The sequence below is a fragment of the Anguilla anguilla genome, chromosome 10 (genome assembly GCF_013347855.1).
Source record: "Anguilla anguilla isolate fAngAng1 chromosome 10, fAngAng1.pri, whole genome shotgun sequence".
NCBI classification, from domain to species: domain Eukaryota; kingdom Metazoa; phylum Chordata; class Actinopteri; order Anguilliformes; family Anguillidae; genus Anguilla; species Anguilla anguilla.
In genome coordinates this window covers 4,801,319-4,824,940 of record NC_049210.1, presented here as the reverse complement: position 1 = coordinate 4,824,940, position 23,622 = coordinate 4,801,319, and the positions used below count along the sequence as shown (strand labels likewise).

Below are 23,622 nucleotides of genomic sequence, written 5' to 3'. Positions count from 1 at the left end.
GCACAATTTCTGGAAAGTTCCCACCCCCAGTAGGCTAATACTAAATATTTAACCATACGAAAGACTAATATGCTGGGACATACAGTGCAGTATATTTCAATTTGTGGTACAGATCTACGTTTGAAGACGATAAGCGGCGTAACCTTCCTTTCGTGACATGTGCGAGTATCCGCTGGGTGGCGTATCTTCCTTACAAATAACCATGTACTGCAAATTCAATGCCCCCTGGGTTGTCCTAAATGTACCTACAGATTATAGTTGCGGATCTAATTCGTCTTTCTAGCACGGGTCGATTATGTAGGGACGCTTTTATCATTTTTGGATGACACGTGATTACTGCATATCGAAATTACGGTCCATCATTTTTTTCCAGGAAATGGTTTCGTTGTATTGTAAATACTACAGAAGACATCACAGAAACCAAATGTCCTGGTTGTTTTATGAGGTGTGACAGCAATCAATGCATTCGTTTTTATCCCCTTCTTTTTCAAGAAATATTGATAGAAATACATATATACCAAAAAAATATCTTCCAAGGTTATAACCACGTAGGCTATCACAAATAACAATCGTTTACCACAGTAATGTGGGTTTCATAACCTATACGACAACTTAGGCGACTTATTTGAGTTGATCTGTGTGCGCAAAATTGACAGTGGCAACGCCTGGAGAAACGGATTTCATCTGACCACCTGCCCGTTCTGATTTACGACGACATATTTTAAGTGCCGCCTCTTGCCCGAGTTTATTCTTTGCCCGTTTGTCTCGGCCACCCCCTCACTTACATATTATCTTCTCGTGATTTATTTATTTATTTATTAACGATTGTTTATTTATTTATTTATTTACATGTGAAAAGCCGATTCCTCACTGATTCCCCTCGCGTAAAACCGCACGATGCCATAAAACATTAATCAGTGTTCAGTCCCTGATCCAGACCCATGAAACATTCATCTTGGCTTTTTTTCCCCCCTCCGCACTCACAAGCACCCCTCACTCCCCCGCCCTTTCTTCTTTTGCAATCCCATGCAAAAGCCTATAGCGCGCCGCGTTGCAGCCAATCTCCATCCACGTACACGGGCTACACGCACATTGGGATATTTGCCTTTAGAATTCAGACCGGGGACAGCGGGATCTATGCTTCAGCACCCGTGGATTGCTTCGGTGTTTTTCCCCCTACCCTGCGTTCCTCCAAGGCGGCGTTACTCGTTGGATTGCTGCAGTTGTGTATTTTCTGTTTGTGAGTCCCTTCTTTTTGGGGGGACTATTCCCCTTGTCTGAGCGGGGTCTTCTGTCTGGATGTTAATTGCAGTTGTTGTACCCCTCGGACTCCCCAAATGACTGAGAGCAGCTTCCAAAGGAGACTTGGCTCTCCGGTCCGCTTCCATAAGAAAACCTTTGGCTAAAGTTTTCATGTAAAGGGTGGTCAGCGATTAACGGTACCCTGGATTTGCGATTACTTCTGCTTTAAATTGCGCCTTGCTACGGTAACAGACAACGATCAGCTTGTCTACGCGATCGGGGTGCCTTTTGCTGGATTTATTCAAATAAACATGAAGACTACTGTTGTCGAAGGTAGGTGCACCTTTGAAAAGTTCCGAAATGTGCAATCAAGAATGTGCGTGAGTAATTATTTTTTAAATAATCAGGGGACATACGCAGTAATCTACGTATGTGGACATGATAGGGAGATTTGAGCATACAGAAAAAAATTATACGACAAAATAAATATTTATTTTTTTGTATCAAAGAACCAGCTATGCTTACTGGTAATATCGTTTTTTTAATTGAGCGCGTTCAAAATGGACCTGTCAAAGGATACGTGACATATTATCTGCAAAGGAAATAGAAACATAATTAAATATTTTAATTAAGTTGTTTATATATATATATCACTATTATATGTTGCCTCTGCACTTTATTAATCTAACATTATGTTTACAGTTAAGCTTGTCTCATTATTAACACATCACATGCGGACATTGACTTTATATAAGCCCAAACCACGGGATTTGTTTCCACATCCTTATTGTGTAACTAGGATATATAACAGCTGGTCGCTTGGTGTGTGTGCACACCAGAACACGCGTCAAGAAAAACAGGAGACGGTATTCGTATACGTTGAATTGTCGCTATGTATAATGTTCATATTCAGGTGAGAGCGTTTGAAGGGCACCGTTTGTAATGCTTGCGTCGCTTACGACACTTTGCCTACCCGATGGAACCTATTATTAACCTTTCACGGGTGCCCATTGGACGGCTGGACGCATTTTCGAGGTTTACCTGTTTGGTGCTGCTCTCTGAGTACGTGTCGCCAGTATGTACTTCATAGCTTCTCCCGGACAGTACGGCTTGGTGCCTTATACTCGTTACGCTTATCGTGAGAGTGAAACCTGGTGTGTTGTCAGGTACCGTGGAGAGAGAACGTTACACACTGCGTACCTGACTTTGAGGACACGGGTACAGGGCTGACGGGACAAAAAAAAAAAAAATCTAAGGTGTAGAGGCTAGCGCACTTGAGATTTAAGAGCTGGGCGGGGTCTTGACGCTCCCGGCTGATTCAAGTAGGCTTGAGGTGGCAAATATGAACGCGTTGCACAAAGTTACTGTATTTGGTGTCCGACGAAAGCAATTTTGCTTAATCGCAGTCGCAGAACCTTACCACCCAATGGCTGCCACATGGACTAGCATCAGCTTCTCAGTTTCATCTAATGTCCTTACAGAAAAGTTCCACGACTATATTGTACGAATGATATATTGATTTCCTCTAAGAAGCTGAGTGCAGTCTTTTTAACAGAAGAGAGCTAGGCTACGGTCTTGTGCCTGCCAATAAAATCATTGAGGACAGTGCACACACGTAGCCTGATGATTGGGAATATTGTTTTATAGAATGTTGTCATTCCCGATTTTAAAAAATCACAAAAAATCTAAATTCATAAACTCATAATAGGTGTAGATTGTGACAATGGCTTCAGTGCCGGAATTGGCTTTAATAATGTACGTAAAAATCATTCTGCCAAGAAACATTCCCAAAATATGCAGGCAAGTGCCTACATTTTCTTATAATACCGCTCATATAATACACTTTGGTGTTAAACGACGGCCCTGTACGTGTTAAATCAAATGCCACCCTTGAGATTCACGGGTATCGATGCCGTTGTTGAACCCCCAAATACCAACCCCCCCCCCCCCCCCCCCCCCCCCCCCCCTCCCGCGCCAGCATCCCGACTATCGTATTCAAACGGAGCAGAGATACAGGTTATGCATTGGATGCCTCCGATCCAATCCAGCTGCACCAAATCAGCTCGCAGATGTCACTGGGCATGATTTCAAACGAATGCAAGGAATCAAAGATATGGTGCGTTTACAAAAATCAGCATTTTTATAAGTGCACTACATTTTTGACAGGAACATGATATGACATATATATATAATCTAATCACGTGTAAACAGTTCCATAATTGCTACATTTAAGCTAACACCACAAGTCTAATAATAGTAATAATAATAATAATTATTATTATGAAGAGGAAGGTGGAAAGGAGGATGAAAAATATAAAATGCTTTTAGATCATTGTGTACAAATATGCTTATGTAATATTTGAACAATCTGTGCATATGTTGCTTTGGTGTCACAACTGCAATTACATAATAAGATAATCACGAATCCAGGTATGCCTATTATGTATGGCTTTTTCTGCTGGGAGACTGTGGTGTCTTACACTGTTATGCTCTCCCGAGCCCTTAACCATAATGGCAAGGATGCAAATTGATTGGGTCACGCTGTGCACTTAAGCTGTCAGTGTTGGAGAGACTGCATTCTTAGATTTGTCATTCAGTCGACAGATTTATCAGACGCCCCTCATAAAAAATCCATATCTGTCGATTCTGGGTGGTGTTTGCTTTTACGTACGGGCTGCCAAGCTTTAGGCTAATGGGGAAAACGCACGCATGCGTACGTGCATGCGCACATACGCACGCACACACGCGTGTGCGTGCGCGTGCCACTCTCCCCACCTGGGGATATCGTGACCACGAGGCTTCAATTAAATCGATCCTGTTAATGAGGGATCGCACGCACACACGCCTCCCTCCACCCCCTGCACCCTCTCCTCCGCCCTCTCACACGCACACGCACCCACACACACGCACGCACGCACGCACACGCTAGCTTCTCTTCCACAGCCCTACGGATCGAGAGGTCTGCGTTTGGAGAGCCAGGCGTGGTGTCAGAGACGTTTGACGAGGGCTGAGACAAGGCTCCTGAACTAAGGCCGGATCACGCAGGGATGTGATGCGTCTGCTAGCACGCGCCGCGCTCCTTAATTATCCTCCATCGGTATTCTGAAGCTGGAACGCATTTGCATACAAAGGACGAGATCAAATGAAGCGTAGCGTGCTGCCGCTAATCGCGGACGACAGACTGTATGGAAACATTTGGTAAAACGTAGCCTAGTTTCAATAGGAGCCTCTTCTGGTGATTTATCAGTTTATTTGACTGGTGGTGCATGTGTGCCTAATGTACAGTATGTATATGTATGTGTGTGTCAGTGTGTGTGTGTGTGTGTGAGTGTGTGTGAGAGACAGACACAGCCAGTCAGAGACAGAAATACGAGAGGGATAGAGGAAGAGAGAGAGAGGGATGCTGGTGGAGGTGAGCATGGGAAGAGAGAGAGGGATGGTGGTGGGGATGAGTACAGAAAGAGAGAGAGAGGGATGGTGCTGGAGTAGTGAGTGTAGAAAGAGAGAGAGAGGGATGGTGGTGGGGATGAGTACAGAAAGAGAGAAAGAGGGATGGTGCTGGAGTAGTGAGTGTAGAAAGAGAGAGAGAGGGATGGTGGTGGGGATGAGTACAGAAAGAGAGAGAGAGATGGAGCTGGGGGTGAGTGTAGAAAGAGAGAGAGAGGGATGGTGCTGGAGGAGTGAGTGTAGAAAGAGAGAGAGAGGGATGGTGGTGGGGGTGAGTGTAGAAAGAGAGAGAGAGGGATGGAGCTGGAGTGAGTGTAGGAAGGGAGAGAGAGGGATGGAGCTGGAGGGGTGAGTGTAGAAAGAGAGAGAGAGGGATGGTGCTGGAGGAGTGAGTGTAGAAAGAGAGAGAGAGATGGAGCTGGGGGTGAGTGTAGAATGAGAGAGAGAGGGATGGTGGTGGGGGTGAGTGTAGAATGAGAGAGAGAGAGATGGTGTGTGGGGTGAGTACAGAAAGAGAGAGAGAGGGATGGTGCTGGAGGGGTGGGTACAGAAAGAGAGAGAGAGGGATGGTGCTGGAGGGGTGAGTGTATTATCAGCCACGGTTTGTCAGCGAAACCTCTCCACTGCTGTTCCGCAGCCAGCTCCACTCAGGCAGAAAGGAGACACATTAATCACACATCTAACACGTTGTGAGGACCGAAAAGGGGCTACACACACTCCCCCCCACCCCCCCTTCCCCCCTCCCCCCCCCCCCCCCCGCTCTCCAGCCGAGTAACGCTCCGCCCAACGACACCCCCCCCTCCCCGCGCGCGAGCGGACACGGCTGAACCCGAATCCGCCAAAATCCGCGAGGGAAAGCAGGCAGACCTCTGCATAACCACCGCCTCCCGTTCCTTAGTTAAAAACGAAAACAACAAGGGGAGGAGGAGGAGTAGGGGGGCTCTGCTCTGCCTGGGTCATTGTGAGGTCTGGCTGCTCGTGGAAAAACAGCGAATCCATCAAGTGCCAGGGTGTCCACACCGAGGCACGAAGAGCCACTTTCAATTATACCAGGTGCTTTCTGCTCTGCTAAATAATTAACAGGCCCGGGTCTACAGAGAGCCACTGAGTAGACACATCAAAAGACTCATACCTCAGAAGGAGGGGAGAGAGGGAGAGAGGGAGCGAGAGAGAGAGAGAGAGAGAGAGAGAGAGAGAGAGAGAGAGAGAGAGGGAGGGAAGGAGGGAGAGAGATAGAAAGAGAAATACAGAGAAAGAGAGAAAAATAAAGGGAGGGATTGAGAGTGAGAGAGAAAGAGAGAGTGAAGGAATGATGTGAGAGACAGACAAGCAGGGGGAGCCATAAGAAAGGGAGAGAGAGACAGACAGAGCGATAGAAAGAGAAATACAGAAAAAGAGGAAAAAAATAAAGGGAGGGATGGAAAAAGCAGATGGAAGAAAGAAGTGGCGCAGAGAGAGAGAGAGATATATAGAGACAGCGCAGGTCTTCTGCATCGTTCCCACCAGCCCCTGAAGGATCGATATTTTGATGATAGAGGTGCCGGGCGAACTCTTTAGACAGCACCTCCGGTTGAACCTGCTCTGATAAGATGCTGGATATAAACAGGAGGAGCCCCCGATTAGCATCTGACCGGAGCAACTGCCGCAGAGCTGCTTCTGTGAGCCCGTAGAAGAGAAAAGAGCAGAAAAACACTGTGAGCCCACAGAGTATCTGTGCGCTTTATCGACACACGCTGGGCCTTTCTGCTAATTCCCGGGGATCCAGAAAAGCCCGCGGTTTGGCTGAGCTCACGCTGCTGCGTTGTAACCGAAAGTAAGCGAGAGAGACGGTGAACGCGTGAACGCGAGAAGAGGAAATAGCATTTTGCCTGCGATACCAAATAAATAAATAAATAAATAAATAAATAAATAAAAAGCCGGGAGATAAAAAGGAAAATGGAACACATGCAGATTTGCGGTCTAATCCTTTTCTGTGAAATATAATTTGAGTGTGGAATTTCGGGGGGCCAATGCGGTGCGAGCGGAATGCTTAAATTAAATTCCATGACGAAACAGGCCATGGGGGGGGGGGGGGGGGGGGAGGAAAGAACGAGGGAAAAAAAAGTACTATTCCCTCTGACAGGGTCAGTTTCCTTCAAGGCTCAGACTTAAAAAAGAAATATAATAATAGTACAAAAAGAGAACATTTATTCACATCTAAAAAGAATAAATAAATAAAAAAACTCAATCCTATCCTTGACCATGCTAAGAGCCGCTGAGCAGCAGTATGACTGGCGCTTAGCGGGAAGGATCAAAGCTCCCCGCGTGCTTGCCTGGGCCTTGTTATGGGGTTGGGATGCGGGCGCCTGACAGATGCTGTGAAACCGCCACCGATGTCCGCTCCCAGCGGAGTTCACCGCGGGGCTTAGCGGTAAATCTGCCCGGCGCGGAGTTTCCCCATTGAGATTTACTTTACCGGCAGCGCTAACGCTAACGCTAATGCTAACGGCCCGGCGTGCTCTTGCTCCCTTCTCCCCTCTCACTGCCCCCCCCACCCACCGACCCCCCCCCCCCCCCGCCCCATCCCGGTGCGTCCCCATTGAGATTTACTTTGCCAGCGGTGCTAATGCTAACGGGACGGCGTGCTCTTGCCCCCTTCTCCCCTCTAACTCTCGCCCCCCCCATCCACCCCACCACCCCACCCCCGCCCTCCTCTCCGAGTGGGTGCATAAATCTTTCAGGCGATGCCCGAGACGGCCCATCTCTCACTCGGTTAGATGTCCGTTCGTTACGCCCGGCTGAATTGGATTAAGGCTAATTGTCGAAGGGTTAAATGCGTTGCCCGTCCTCGCACCCGCGCGTGCTCCGGGGGCCCCCCTCTCAGGCCCCGCGTACACCTTCCCATGAAATTTTAATCGTTTAATCTTCGGGAGACCTGGGGGGGGGGGGGGTGGGGGGGGTGGGGGGGAGACAGGGGCGAACGGGCCCATTTGTTAAACTGATTATAGCACAGTGGAGGAGCTGACTGATGGGCTAGTAAATTGTTAATTAGACAGAGGAGAACGGGCCCTCTAATTAGGCAGATCACTGAAGCCTTTGTCGGGGCTCTCTGCCCATTGTCTCCACCCCCCCCACCCCCCCTCCCCCCCACCACCCGCTCTGTAAGACTCCGGAGTCTCAGAGCGGGTTTCAAAGGCAAGGCAGGGTAAAAGTCAGCAGGATCTTCCATTGATTTGTGTTCCGAAGCCTCTCCCGTGCGGCCCGCAGCCCCGGGAGCTGACGCCGAGGAATTTCCGCCTCTTTGAGCTCGACGCTCGCGTGCTCGCGAAACGCTAGCTTCTCCGCGCTCTCTGCCTGGCACAGCTGGCACAACGCTCCCTGCGACTGAAGTCAGTGGTCAGCGTCCCCCTGCACCTGTTAGAGTTCGTTTACGTCCTTTCCTTGGTGGTGGTGGTGGTGGGGCTTCTGAGAGTCCCCTTGCCTAGATGGTACTATAGGAGTGCATGCGTTGGAAGTAACCTGGATATGTGATGGATGTGGGTTTTTAAATGGAGGGGTTGGGGGGGGGGGGTGTTCATTTTTGCCTGACTTGAGGCCTGGTTAAGGCTCCATCTTGTGGAAATGCTAATATCTTTAATGATAAATTCATGCCTAGATCCAGTGCGGCACGTTGAGTCCTTGATGAGTTTAATTCTTCTTGTAAACAGAAATCTAAATGTAATTACTTTATCGCATTCCGACCAAAATAATTTGTTTCTTTCGAGAGGGAATCGATTGGCAGAATGCTGTGTAATGCTTAACAAAGGGCCCAATTGGAGCTTTATTTGATTTCAACACACCCGGCAATGTGTAACTGTGAACTGCCCTCTCCCTTCAGCAGCGAAGCGAAATGCTGGGCAGGCCTTTTCCATTGAGAACGGTTAGCCTGAAGTAGCCTTTCCGTGAGAGCTTTTATTTTTTTTTCCTTTTGCTGTTAAGTTCTTCGGTTTCACGCTCCAGCTCAAACTTGTCAGAGAGACTGAGATCTCTCCATAAAAAAGAGTTCCTGTATTTTAATTACATGGCGGTCTGGATTTGTTGAGTAAAGAAAAGAAAAAGGGGGGGGGGGGTGGGGGGGGGAAGAAACTTCCCACACCACCGGCCAGTCTGCAGTTTCTGAAAGCAGTGTTTCCCAGAAGTGCCTGCCAATGGTCTCAAGAGAGAGAGATAAAAAAAATAAATAAAAATCTGTGTATATGAGCTGCTTGTCGAGAGAAAAAGGCTTATTAGTCTTGTATGGCTCTGTAAGCCAAGCTCAGCTAAAGTGTACCGGGAGAAATGTATAGCCTGCAAAGGAAATGGCATTTGCACTTGGCACTCCAGCCCTTTGGAGAAATTGATGCCTTGCCGGAGTGAGACTGCTCTCTGAAAGCTGTAAACATGAATATATGGATGACAGTATCTTTGCTATATAATTTCCCGAACCCACTGACGCGCGATTACCCACCGCAATAACATTCCTAAGCATTGCCGACTGCGTCCAATGAAATCATCCTTCAGACGCGTCTTGATAAATGGGCCGAGTTGGGAGTTTTTCCCTCCGATGCACAAAAGGTAATTCCTAGCTTAATGTGCAGCCATCGCCCCCCAAACAGGATGCAGAGTGGAGGGGGTGGGGGCGAGGGTGCAGTTTGAGGACATGCATTCCCCCCCCCTCAATCCAATTAAGGAACAAGGGGCAACCCCCACCCAAAAAAAAATAAAAAAATCAAATAAATAAATACAAACTGCAAATGAAATCTATTTAAGCAAAGATAGCTTTGGAGATCGAGCGTCACTGGGAGACGTGGCCGACAATGCTTATCGACAAATTCTAACCATTTCGCGTTCCTCGCGATTCGTCCCAGAAGCCGTAGAGCAGGTGACCGGTCGGATCGCACGCGCCAGCAAGTCCCTCGTAAACACGCAGCGACGCACCAGCGATCCACAATCAAAATTTGTACCCTCGGGAACACCCTGGCGTGATCTGAGCGATCGCTCGGTGGCGTAAGTGCGACCGTACTGCAAACGCGGCCCTTAACGGAGATACGGTTACGCGTGAGACACGCTGCCAATTAGCTCTGCGTCCGAGGCACGCACGGGAAACAAATAAATAAACAGACGCGGGACCGAATTATCACTCGCAGAAACTTTGCTTCCGTTCCGCTGTCTGTGATTGGCCTTCGCTGTCTGTGATTGGCCATCGCTGTCTGTGATTGGCCTTCGCTGTCTGTGATAGGGCTTCGCTGTCTGTGATTGGCCATCGCTGTCTGTGATTGGCCTTCGCTGTCTGTGATAGGGCTTCGCTGTCTGTGATTGGCCATGGCTGTCTGTAATAGGCCTTCCCTGTCTGTGGTAGGCCTTTGCTGTCTGCGATAGCCCTCTGCTGCTATGCATTTGTTTTCCAGGCATTCTGTGAGTTTTTTTTTTTTGTTTCTTGTGTAGACAGATAGCAGGCGGGGAGAGAGGAAGAATGACAGATTGCACGCTGGTTATTAGTTTGCTCTGTACGTAAGCCGCAGAACAGTTATGTAAACCCGAAAGGTGTAAAAAACACAAGAAGCATTTGTCAAATCGAATGAAACATTAGCAGGACTGAGACCGTAATCTCATGAAGTCTCTGCTCGTCGGCTGGTTCAGGGTAGATCTAATCATCACGTTGAACATCACCCCTCTGGCTGGTTCCAACCGATTTTGGGGTGCGGCTAGCTTTCAGCTTTCAAGCAGCATGCACACTCACACCCCGGAAAGCAGGAAAAGGGTGATAGAACTTAAAGGGGGATAGAGCGGAAGTAGTCATATAGCCTGCCACAAGACTGATGTTCATGCTTTATGCATGCAAGGAACAGGTCACAATCTTGTCAAGTATACACTTTTCATTATATTTTCCCCCTACGAACAACTGGCCAGGGTAGGAAGAAAAAAATAAAACAAAATAAAACACACACTCCAAAGCTCTTCAACCTAGGGTCAGGTTTCTGTTGGCCGCATGCTAACCTCTTGAGCACAATATCAAAACAGAACCTCGATCAGCGCTCCTACTCAATAAGACCATACACAAGTGCAGATAGGCTCCATATGTGGAATGCATTAAAGATCAGAAGGAATAGGCTCATATGAAAATGTAAAAAAAAAAAAAAAAAAAAGTAAAAAATCTATAAATAGTCCCTCTTGTGTCTTCCGAGAGAGCGCCACAGATCCTATCTCCCTCAGGTTGGCGTTCCGAATTATCCCGCTCGCTCCTGCAAGCGTTGATTATCTCGTGCGGATGTCAGAGCCTACGAAATTAAATGTGACCACTGCAGCAGCACCAGAATCTCCATTATAATGATATCTTTAATCTGAAGGCCTCGAGGGGAGGGGAGGGGTGGGCGGAGGTGTGTGTGGGGGGTGGGGGGGGGGAGATTTAACGGAAGGGAAGGAGCAGGGGTGAATACGGATTCGTTCATTACACCTGGCGTTAGCGTGGAAGTGCCGCTTCTCTGCGGCAGATAAACATTTGGCCCCGTGACACTCGTAATCTCTTCCATACATTCCGCTCTAATCCTCTTACCAATGTGACCTCCGCAACGGGCCACTTTCAGAAACATTCGTTATTACGTGTCTGCTTCATGCTGCTTCTTTGCTACGTATTGTCGTTTTTCGTTTTTTTTTTTGTTTGTTTGTTGGTGTCGTTGTTTGTTTCATGCCTCCAGACGATAATTTAGGGAGAGCTTCCTTTTGTCTGTATCCATCTCCAGGTTCATATCGCCGCTTGCTAATTCACCAGGCCCTGCTGTGTTATCCTCCTCCACAGAGCTGAATTTCCATGGCTGGTTTTTTTTTTGTTTTTTGTTTTTCTGAGAGAGAAACCACCGCTCAGTCGACACCTCATCTCCTGGCAGTGTTTTTTCGCTTCTTTGCAGACGTTTCCGGTCTGACATAATCAAGACTCTCCGATGACTTCATTTCTTCTCGCCCGTTCATTGCCGGCGACCAAGCCTGGATCGGATTCCATTACGTGGAGATTGCATTCATGTTTTTTTCGGGGGAAATGTTTCCGAACGACGCCTAATAAAACGAGGCAGCTGTAGCCTTTTCTGAATCAGCAGTTGCTAATTCATACTTGCTTAGAGCTACGCAAAATCTAGACGGGACAAACTTCTCTGACTGATCACCTACGAGTTATCAGGTGTGGCGAAACTTCGGCTAGAGGTTAGCACGAGCCTGATTTTTTTTTTTTGCCCACTTCTCTTGCCGTACCCACTGGCACCAGGCTGCCAAGACTCTGCCACAAGCCCTCCTGCAAACCGGCGTGCATATGGGCACACATAGACAAATCAAACTGGAGATATGTGCGTAGAATGTGGATGACATTCGGTTAAACAATGGGTGCGTATGGCTATGTGAAGGTAGCGTGACTGATGTTGTGATTTACCGTAGGTAATGTGATAGTTATGGCTGAGTGTTTGTCGTGGAAGGTGCAGGTGTCCCGGTTTCCGTAATTTCTGCCAATTTTTTTTAGGAAGTTTCGTGACTTTCCCCGTTCTCAGTGCTTTCCGTGATTTATCGGAGGTTTTGAAAGTGTCGGCCGTAACCATATTGCCGAACGCCGGGAGAAACGAACTGTGATAACGGACATTCTGAGAAGTTTGTCCTGTGCGTGGATCTTGCGTAGGCCGGCGTGAACTTGCTACTGCGCTAAGTTACAGGACTGAAACCTTGCGATGTAGCTTACAACATGGTGTGTCAAAACAAACTTTAAGAAAATAAACACAGACACGCGGTAACCCTGCTTTTATTATTTTAGTAATTCAATTTGAACATGCTCTGTTTCTGACGTTCTGTTAAAAGCAAAAAAATACGTACTCTTTCTTTCCGTGATGGACTGAAGTGGTTAAATCCACCAGCCTATCAACGCATTACTATGTATTTGGTCCTAGCATCAACTCCTCGCTGATATTTTTCAAAACTTCAAACACTTGTTACTGATGAAGTTACACAAGTTATTTCAATCATTTCCCACTGCTGTGCGTGAGATCTATTAATTAATTTGACAAATTATTATTCATTTTAGAAACACTCTAAAACACGCTATTTTTTTCAGTTTTCTGAGATTTTCAACTACTTTGCCGTGATTGCCGTGAAGTCTTTAACCAATATTTTCCATGATAAACGCCCAACCTTAGTGACAGTATAATAACTACAAATAATATTTCCTTGATTAATTAAGCATTTTGGGCCATTCATATATCATGGCCATGTAACATCCACAGGTTCAAACGTGCCTGCCTGCAGCTATTAATACCCCGCTCACGCCACCACGGGCCTACCTAACTTCAGCCTGGCGCTATCGAGCTCCTCTTACCCACGTCTCACCATCGTCCGGTGTACCGGCTGTTTTTGAATGCAGGCTCTGGACAGTTATGCCACGATTGATTGACAGGTTGTGCCTTCTTACCTCTCCGTTTGTTCCTGTGGCTAACGCGGGAGCTTTAGCGTATCTGTTTCTGTGGCTAACTTGAGGACTTCAGCTTATTTATTTCTGTGATTAACTTGGAGACTTCAGCGCATCTGTTCCTGCGGCTCATTCAAGCACTTCAGCATATTTGTTTCTGTGTCTACCTCAAGAACTTTAGCATATCTGTTTCTGTGATGAACTCTTGGACTTCAGCATGTCTGTTTCTGTGGCTAAAACAAGGGACTTTAGCATATCTGTTTCTGTGGCTAACTCAGGGACTTCAGCGTCTTTATTTCTGTGACTAACTTAGTTTAGCGTTTTGGGTTTCTCCTGCGTCCCTGTGAAGTGACTGGTGTACGTGCCTTCACAAGGTAGCGCGCAGACGAAGGTGCGCTCGACGCCCTCGCGAAACTGGAGCCAGGCGAGCGTCTCCTCTCTGCCTCGCAGTGAGCCGCACCAGCTGCACTTCCACATGCCCGGTCACACGGGCCTGCCCGCCAAACATCACCAACGCAGACCAAGGCTGCGTGCTTCCTGTTCTGTTTTTGTGCAGGAGGCCGTGAATGACTCTCAAAATCCTCTCAAGAAAAGACAGGGTCTGACGCGTGGGGAACACCTGGCCAGGGCTTCACCACTGACAGCAACAATAGGCTCATATTAATCAAATAATAATAATAATAATAATAATAATGACACTATTGGAGTAAAAAATGCTCAATCAGAGTTCATTCAACATTGATAGTTTTGCTTTGTAGCTCCCGCTGGCTTTTGAAGGGCCTCTTGGCTATGAAAGCAAACTGGGCGTTTCCCCCACCCCCTCCCAAATCGCAGTTGGCGTTTTGTGTCACCGCACAAGAATACAAATGTATCCAATCTGCTGCTGCCAGTCTGGCCAGTTATCTCTGAACGGCCGATCCATTACCCATGCTCAGCAGAGCGGAGCACCCTACACGCGCAGTAATGGCTGCCCTGTGTCACGCAATCACCATGTTAACATGGTTCCCCCCGCCCCGCCCCCCCACCCCCCACGCCCTCGTTCTCCGTGTGAGACTGACCACCCGCACACCGGCCAACGGGGCTGCGTCATCCGAACTACGCCTCCGTCCTGCTCACTTCACTTCATTTCAAACGCATCGAAAACGACACGTGAAGTCACAGATACGGTCGAAACGTCCAAAACGCATTTCTTGCCATTCCAGGCGTGAAACTGGGCACAGCGCTCGCTTAGAGATAGAGATTCCCTCCCGTCAAGACCGCCGACGATAACGAAGCAATTTCTGCCGCCGCGCTTATCACAGAAATATCATATGCCTGTTTAATTAATCTGCGCAAACCCGTGCTACGACACAGAAATATTACATGCCGCTCGAAAAAGAGGCAATTACAGGTTTTTCCAAACCCCTCAGCAAGATCCATTAGCTTTAAATGCAGGCTCCCCTGGAACGGGCAGAGGAATGTCGGTGGATATTACCGCTATGAAAATCCATTAGCGGCACTATCCGCCAAGAGAGGGGAACTTTTTCAGCTCAGCTGGGACGAGGCTCGCGGTTCAGAAGGTTCATAAAACTTAAATATAAACGCCAGCACCAGGAAAAAGCCGCTGCTTTCTGAGCCGAGCCCGCGGTTTCAGAGGAAGCGGCTAACGGCAGATAGCACGTGGCACCGAGCGGTTTCGTTGTTTACGAGGGGGTCGACTTCATTTGCGACCAATTAGAGCAATTACGGGAAAACCTTGAGCCAATAACGCTTTGCGCAAATTAACCCTCGTGCGCCGCGGCTCGTTTTGACCCGTTGGTCAGGACGAGAGTAATTACTTCATCATTAAAACCCGGTGCTCTGTGCCTGGACGGCTCCTCGGTGAAGAACACGCGAAATTAGCGCGGCGGCTACTTCGGGCTTAACGAGATGTTGTTTGAGGTTGTTCTCTTATCCTCCTGTTGTTCAGGGCTGGGAGCCGCAGCCAGCATTGGACTTTATGGAGGATTGCGCCATTAAAGCCAAGGGGGCGTTTGGGTTACAGGCCCAGATAAAGCACAGGTTCTGCGGTGCAGCGAAGTTCCTAAGATTAGCGGGCCTAGTTAGCGCGTATCGCCATAGCGATTACCCAGCCCCCAACAGCAGCCATCGCCAATCAAAGGCAGTCTGCTGCTCTGGACATAAAAAAAAAAAACCCCATCGTCGCAGAAGACGACCCCGCAGTTCCTCAAATTACGCAGATCGCAAGACAAGATAAGCCGATTTGGAGCGATGGATGTGAGGGTTTGAGCAATCCCCAATCTGGGCTCTGCCGGCGATGAAAGGAGGAGAGAGGGAAGGAGAGATGTGAAGGAGATGGTGAGACCACAGGGGAGATAGAGAGAGAGAGAGGGAGAGACAGTGGGGTAGGGCTCAGGAACACAGTGTAAGTGGATGTCAGCGGCACAGGAGAAGATGGGCCGCAATTTGATTAATCGCACAGATACCGCGGCTCTCCAATTCTGTGATTCAGCTGCAGCCTCCGGCTAAAAAGCCAACCTTGTACTGCAGCCCTTAATGACAAAGGCTTAACTTAACCATTGGCTCCATCCTTGCAGCAATAAATAAATAAATAAATAAATAACATCTATATATATAGTAGTCCATTCTGGCTATTTTTACAACAGGGTAAAGTGAACATAAATGATTTACAGCTTGACTAATGCAAGTAGTGTGTTGCGTTCTAATAAAAATTAACTGAAATACTCGTCATTATCTTTGAGCAGACCCCTCTATAACAAATTGCAGATCTTATTTTTAAAGAAGTGATCTTGGTCATGGGGCGGCACGGTGGCGCGGTGCGTAGCATTGTTGCCTCATAGCAAGGTCCTGGGTGTGTGTGTGTGAATGGTGTGTGTGCCCTGCGATAGATCGTTGGCCTGTCCAGGGTGTAATCCTGCCTCTCGCCCAATGCATGCTGGGATAGGCTCCAGCACCCTCTGCGACCCTGACCAGGATAAGCGGGTATAGATGATGGATGGATGGATGATCTCGGTCACCCGCGTAGAGCTGGGCAAAGGCAGAAAAACATAAGGAAGGAGTATATATAAACAAGCATGGGCAAGCATGGGGAGCAAACACAGGGAGGAGCCCCCTAACCATGAAACTGCACAAATACGATCAGCTTTGCTGCATCATGCCATGCAGCGTTCAATACCAGCAGCCGGGAACACAAGGCCAACTTGACTGAGCCTTCAAAGAGGCATTGACGCTGCGCAGAAGGCCCTTTATCTTTTCTGCAACTTTAAGAGGAATGCACGGCTCTTATTAAAATTCAGCGAAATGAAGCGGGCTAAAAATAGCAGGATCACCAAAAGCTGCAAGCAAAAAAAAGAAAGAAAAACTGGGTGAGGACAGGCAGTTTGTGTGTGTGCATGCGTGTGCGTGTGTGTGTGTGTGCATGTGTGTGGGAGTGAGATTAGGAGAGAGTGCGGGGGGTAGAGGGAGGCGTGTGTGCGTGCGATCCCTCATTAACAGGATGGATTTAATTGGAGCCTCGTGGTCACGATATCCTCAGGTGGGAAGGGAGCCATCTGGGCATGCTCAGACTGGTGCTCGGCGGGCTTGAGAAAATGGCGGTAGGGAGCGGCGGAGGCGGGCTGCGCCGACGAGAGCCGAGCCGCCCGGGCGGCGGGCGTGGCCAACCCGCCATTGGCCGATCGCTGCGGCAAGGCCGCGCGTTGGCAGCCTTCAGCGGCGGGGACGGCGGCCAAGGGAACGAGGAGACCGCCGACGGAGACGGGGGGACAGAAGCCTCCGGAACGCGGGCGCCCGGATACGGGCGTCACGCGAGCGGCTCCTTCCTGCCCCCCCTCTCTGCTTGGGCGGCGGGATGGAAAACAGTCGCCTTCTCGGCAGAGTCCCACCCGCACCCCTCCCTCCCTCCCTCCCTCCCTCCCTCACTCACCCCCTTCACCCCCTCACCTTCCCCTATGGTGCCTCCATCTGTGTTTTATAGCCATCGTGGCGTTTCTCTGAGAGAGAGAGAGAGAGAGAGAGAGAGAGAGAGAGAAAGGGAGAGACAGAGAGAGAGAGAGAGAGAGAGAGAGAGAGAGGGAGAGAGAGAGAGAGAGAGAGGGAGAGAGAGAGAGTTCTCACTGTTCTCTTGCTTTAATGTGTGGCCAAGCAGCTTTCACCATAACAGAATAAAGCTGTAGGAAGAATCTGACATGAACACCCCTCCATCCCTACCCCTACCAACCAACACCCCTAAAAAACAACAACAACAGAAACACGTCGCTAATAGATTCAAAGTAAAAGGGACATTTAAATGGACTCAAGAAGCAGGATGGTAATAAGATGGTTCAACCGAAAATTGCCCGACTTAAAAAAAAGAGAGAGAAAAGAAAACTCAAAAAGAAAAAAAAAATCGCAGTCTGAAGAAGTTCTTAAGTGGAAGGTGCGCTGAATATTGATGCTCTCCAGAGCATTCCATTGCACTTTTCATTTCATGTTTGTTTTTTGTTTTTGTTATGTCTTTAAAAAAAATTTTTTTTTTTTTACATGGCACATTTCACCATAGACTTTTAAAGTTTATTTATTTATGGAGTGGAGCACTGTATCACTGTGGTTCCATGCCTGGTGTGGTGGGAGAAAGGAATGACTTGCAGCTGGTTGATCTGTTAGAGGCTAGTCTTTGGCAGTAGTGCTGCAACTCCTGAGGTTCCGTGTGTTGCAATAGACGTGGGATGTATGATTTCTTATTTCTGAGCCTCCAGTCACTGTTCATTGCCAGTGTTTTTTTCCCCCTCCATCCACAGACCCATGCAGAGCTGTCCCATTGGGTCAAATTTGCATATCACACCAGTCCTTTTTTAGACTCGGGTGGGATGGTGGTGCAGTAGGTCACCCTGTCGCCTCACGGCAGGTAGGTCCCCGGTTTAAGTCAAAGCCAGGGCCTTTCTGTTTGGAGTTTGCATGTTCTCCCCGTGTCCGCGTGGGTTTCGTCCGGGTACTCCCACAGTCCAAAGACATGCCAGTTAGGCTAACTGGAGGCATAAAATTGCCCATCGGTATGTGTGTGAACGGTGTGTGGGCCCTGCGATGGACTGGTGACCTGTCCTGGCGATTCTGATTCTTCCCTCTCGCCAAATACATTCCCCCCAAAAAACAAATTCATGGTACCTGACCTTAACTACTGCATACCAAGGGCAGGCACATAAAGAGGAACAATCCGCCACAGAACGGTAAACCTGAAAGAGGCTTTTTTCTGACAGATATTTTGGGTGGCATCTCTCATCTCATCTCTTTGTTTACCCACCACCCCCCGCGCAGACTCGAATTTCCTCAGCAAACAAGTTTGAGGTAAACATTGGCAGTGAGGGGGAACAACAAACAGAACATGGATAGAGTGATAAATTAGATTCATTACAGACATTTTTTTTTGGGGGGGGGGGGGGGGTATAGACACCCCTGACGATTTATTTTGGTCCTCTGTAGGACATGAGTCACTGGTCTTTATCTCAAGAACCATACATTTTTCTATACTGAAACCTACACTACAAAGGGACATGTGATAGCAATAAAATGAATGATGTATTTGAAAATATTTTCACTGCAACGTGATTTTTGTCATCCACACTTGTATTACGACAGTGAGCATTGTGCCAGAGAGAGACTGTGTGTTTGTGTGTGTGTGTGCGTGTGTGTGTGTGTGTGTGTGAGTGAGCAGTGAGACGCAGAGAGAGAGAGAGAGAAAGAGAGAGAGAGAGAGACTGTAGCGATGAATGAAAGACAAGCAACAAGCAGCGGAGGCAGAGAACACGCCCGGAAAAAGAGATAATGGCCTCGCACTCGTTCTTCGCGATGAACAAGCTTGTTCAATTTCAGATAGGCTCACCCCTCAGCACCTGCCTTCCTCTCGCATAATTGGGTCTGCGGTGGTCGTGTTGCTTCTGTGCGCAAAACATCAAATCGTTCTAATTGAGGAGAGGCTACATTAAATTAGCCTGTGGTTTCAGCAACCAAGTTAATTTTTTTCATCTATTACCGAAGTGACTGAATGGTTAAGGGTGAAGCTGTTGACCCTACCACATCCTTCCAAAATCAATTTTAACCCTTTGAAGAGGAGGGGTTTTTTTTTGGAATTATTTTCAAATTTCAAATTTCTTAGAACTCCATTGCTTTCAGTCAACAGTAGAGATTGCTACATCAGCAATAAAATGTTAAGAAAAATAAGTTTGCGATCTCACACCTTAAAGGGTTAAAGTGTATCCTGTTTATCCTACGGAATAGTAAGGAACAGGTTTGGGAACATAGAGGCATGAAGGAACATTATGTTTCTGTACGTGTCAAACATCACTGCCATCACTGGGAAGGCAGTGTGGTATAATGGCTAAGGATAAGGGCTTGTGACTTCAAAGTCTTGGGTCATCTGGGGCTCTGTTATACTCCTGAGCAAGGTACTTAACCTGCATTGCTTCGATGAATACTACACAGCATAAGTAGGCTGTATGTAAAAATGTAATCTGTGTCAGTTTCACTGGATAAGCATCTACTAAATGCTAAAAGGTTGTGTACGTGTAACACTACAAAGATACTTTCTGGTTAAATGATATCTTCTGACTTCAGGCTGCTATTACACCAAGAAGGTGATTTGTCACCCAACAGCCATTAAAAGCACCTGAGTGTTTGTACCTGTGGTTAGTATCGCAGCATTGTGTGTTGCCAGGCCAGGGCTGCAGCAAAGCGTGATGGGAGTCCTGCTATGCTAAGATGCTTACATAAAGCGCCTTGTAGAAAAGTCAAGTACGCTATGGATGTCCCCTAGTTTTAGGATTCGTTTTTCCACCCCCACCCACCCCCCACACACACATACCCCAAAATACCCCCATGAACTCAATATTTTAAGGCAGAGAAATAATTGATTGTCATCTCTGCAATGCAGCCTGATTCTCTGGCACAAGTGGGGAGATCCAAAACTGGGAGGAAAAAAAAGGAAAAGAAAAATAAACGCCCCCCCTCCCCCCCCCCCCTCCCTCCCTGTGAGGCAGAAGGGGCCGTTACAAACACTGACGTCTCTGTTTCGTTCGGCCTGACAAGTCCAGCTGGATGCAAATGGGATCCTGGGTGTGTTATGGAACGTTAGGATTTGCCACGGACGGGCAAACCTTTTCTTTCTCCTCCTCTCTTCGCCACTGAGCCTCGAAAGCAAACCCCCCCCCCCCCCCCCTCGATTAGCCGAAACGGGACAGACGGTGCCGAAAGACTCGCCCGGATCGGGCTCCAGACGGATCGGGCGCTTTCTGAGCCCCCCCCCCCCCCCCCCCCCCACCCCTCTCCCCCTATTTTGGCTCGTCCTCTGCCGCCGCGCGTTCGCGCACAGGAAGCCAGCGCTGGCGACGGAGCAGGAAGCACGGCGCAGCTGAGGACGGGCCGCGACTCGTCCACGTTCGCGTGCTCCGCCCTGCCGCGGGACCAGGAGACTGCGCTTCCTGTGCCTTGCCGCTCTTCTGAAAGACTAAACACGGACTATAATATGCATGTGCTTATACGGCCTCGATAAAACACTGCACACGTGCACTCCGATTCATCAAAAGAGCTTGGAATGCAGGAAGGCAGTTAGAAAGCATGCCAACGCGACTATACTGCGCTTGTAAATCATGTTTGCAGCCACCGTATGCTGCGGTAGGCCACCGACACTGCTTTGTTAACGCCTTATGAAATTATTAAGTACGTACGATCGGTGCGTGAAACATTTACAGGCACCGATTTAAAGACAAAATAGTTCTACCCAAGAAGTGTGCGCGGTTCCTAGTGCGTCCTTCCATAAAAACGATTTTAAAAAACATTTATGAACCGGCCTACCGTACCGTACAATTTCAGACGGACTGTACTTTGAGAGCCAGCATTTCAGGGACATTTCCAAACACATACTTTTACCTTTTTTTATTTTTCTTAGACTTATATAACACAGATGCCTGGAGGCAAATATGATGCTGCATTGTGCTGATTTATTAAGCGGGCCTTCTTTCTATCTTTAATCTTTCTAATATTTTGCCATAAAAAAAGTGTAAAATAAAGATCAAAAGAAGTGAGTCACACATCGCAGATAAATAAATAAATGTACACACGAGCGATTCAGTAAGTCCGCCCACACAGCATATACCCAAAGGGAGATTTCCACCGAGGCTTAGTAAGGTTCAAGGGATCAGGGGCTGCTTGAAAAGAAGCTCTGTCGGGCTGAAGCTGGAGCCGAACCGTCGGATAGGGAACCCGCGACCTCCCCCGAAACGCAGCGAACCTTTCATGTTTACACCCCCCCCCCCGCCTCCCTCCCCCCCGCCTCTGACGGAGTTATCAAACCGCTGCCAATCTCCGGCCGAGCCTCAGAAGCCTCGATCTGCAACACGATCGGCTCCTCTGGCGGCGGCGGGAGAGCGGCCTCAGAGCGTGTAATCACCTCAAAAAAACCGCCCCGCCCCCCACCCCCCACCCCCCCTCCCCCCCCAGGCAGGCCCATCGAAGGCATAGCTCATCCCGACAGCTTTTGGCCCCGCCCACTTTTCCCACCTGCCCCGTCTCCGCACGTCACCCGCGGCTGCAACCCAATCACAAAACCCAACACCCCCCCACCCCCACCCTCCCCAACTGGGCCCCCAAGGGGCGATAGTGTAAGTTGGACTGTGGGTTTCGTAGGCCACAGATAGCGCTGAGACACCACAGCTTCCTCTGTCCCCCCCATTTTTCCAGGACGATTTTTCTCCGCTGGTTTTTCATCGCTGGTGCCTATTAGCTGAGGATGAGGAAGAGGCACCCCGTGCTCTTACTCCAAATTCTTTTTTTATCGATCGAGCCGAACTGAAACCAGCCTCCCACCGCAAAGGGCACCTTTGCCGGGTGTAATATTTCACACTGAGCGTTTTTTTTTTTTTCGCCCCGTGAAAATAATATATGGATCCTGCTAAATGACCAGTAAAAGTCATTAGAGTGATTTAAGCCTCATTATGTCGTTTGCACACACACGGGCCGCAGTTAGCACTATTGGGGCTATGGTTTATCCCAGGTTCGATATTGAGGGGAAATGCGATATTTAAGTACAATTTCACTTATTTGTTTCAAATGAAAAAGCACATAAACCTGAAAAAGAACCAGTATAAAACATTCCCCGTGTTCTTTGTCTCAGCTCAATTCCAAGCGGAAATTGTAACCTTCGCAATATTTGAAAAAAAAATAAATAAAAAAATCCTATTATTTTCCACTTGTCCTTCACTCTCTTTTCTCAATGGCAGCAGAATCGATAATGACCTGGTCCACGTCGCGTAATTGGCTGCTTCCACAGGAAAGGGGCATTTGCTGCTTCTGCGTGTTACAGTACGGCTTGGTCCGCGTCCAGACCTCGTGGGTGGGTGGGGGGGGGGGGGGGCTGGGCGCGGCGGGGGGGGTGGGGGGGACGGCCTTCTCTTTGAGCCCCGTTTAAGCAGCCGTTTCCGAAGCGGTGGCCGACGCCCGCCGCCGCCAGGCTCGCACGTTCCTGCACAAACGGGGCCGCTGGGAAGGGCTGCGGAGGGCGTGGAACCTCACAAGCTAATGGCGTCCATGGCGCTATTATTAATTTCGCGATGCGTCCGGAACTCCCCTCCCCCCTCCTCCTTCGCCCCCCCCCCCCACCCCCCGCAAAACGGCATCATTATCATCGCCGCTGCCAACGCCCCCCTCTATTCTCTCTTTGAGATGTGGGCAGATGAGCAATTTGTTCCGCAGAGCCAAGTTGACTAAATGACGGGTTTAAATATCAGGCTGGCTTTTTTTCACGCTGGTATTGTTTTTCCCTGCCTTATTAAATCATAATTGCCCGAGGAGAAAAGGCTCAGCTGTCCGCGCGTTAGGGAAGACGCGGCCCCCCCCCTCCAACCCCCCCCCCCCCCCGACTCAACTGCAGTTCACCGCCGTTCAGTCTCACGGCCTTCCAGACGGGTCTTGTCAACGGAAAGCACGTCGCGCCCAAACGTCTGCGCGTGAAGAACCGGCGAACGGGAAGATCGGCGCCTCGGAGGTTATCCGAATATCGATATCGGCGCTTGGAGATCTGCCCCCTCGTCCCGAGGGCTGGGACTCGCTCTGACAGGGAAGTCGGCTCCTCTCTGAGATAGCGGGCGCAGCGAGCGCCTCTCCTTTTCGCGTGGGCGTCCGGAGTGGCACAACACGGGCCGGGTGGCGAGAGAGAGAGAGAGAGAACGAGAGATTTAGAGACAACAATGTGCAGAACAGCCCTGAGGCGAAAATAAAAAAAATAAAAATAAAAACACTGGGAAAATATCAACAAACAAAAATATAAATCTGTGCAGGACACACAAGGCATAACAATGGCACAATTGCAATAAAAACGCTGAGGCGAGGTGGGGGGAAGAGGGATGGGGGAGGGGTGGGGGGGACTTCAATCAGGCTGCCATTAGGCCTGGACAGTGGCCAGGTGACCATGTGGTGTTTGTCTCTTTTGAGTAAAACTGACTCCAGCCAGTGAAGCTGCTCCCCTGCATATG

General features: G+C 48.7%; 1 protein-coding gene across 1 annotated transcript in view; it reads left to right on the top strand.

Annotated features, from left to right (window-relative positions):
• Positions 1-888: 888 nt before the first annotated feature.
• The window catches only part of rtn4r (reticulon 4 receptor), a 45,293-nt gene continuing 22,559 nt past the window's right edge, over positions 889-23,622 (top strand). The window contains exon 1 of the mRNA XM_035435665.1: positions 889-1,575. Within this exon, the coding sequence (XP_035291556.1) occupies positions 1,554-1,575 (22 nt within the window). The 5' untranslated portion in view covers positions 889-1,553. The remainder of the gene's footprint in view (positions 1,576-23,622) is intronic.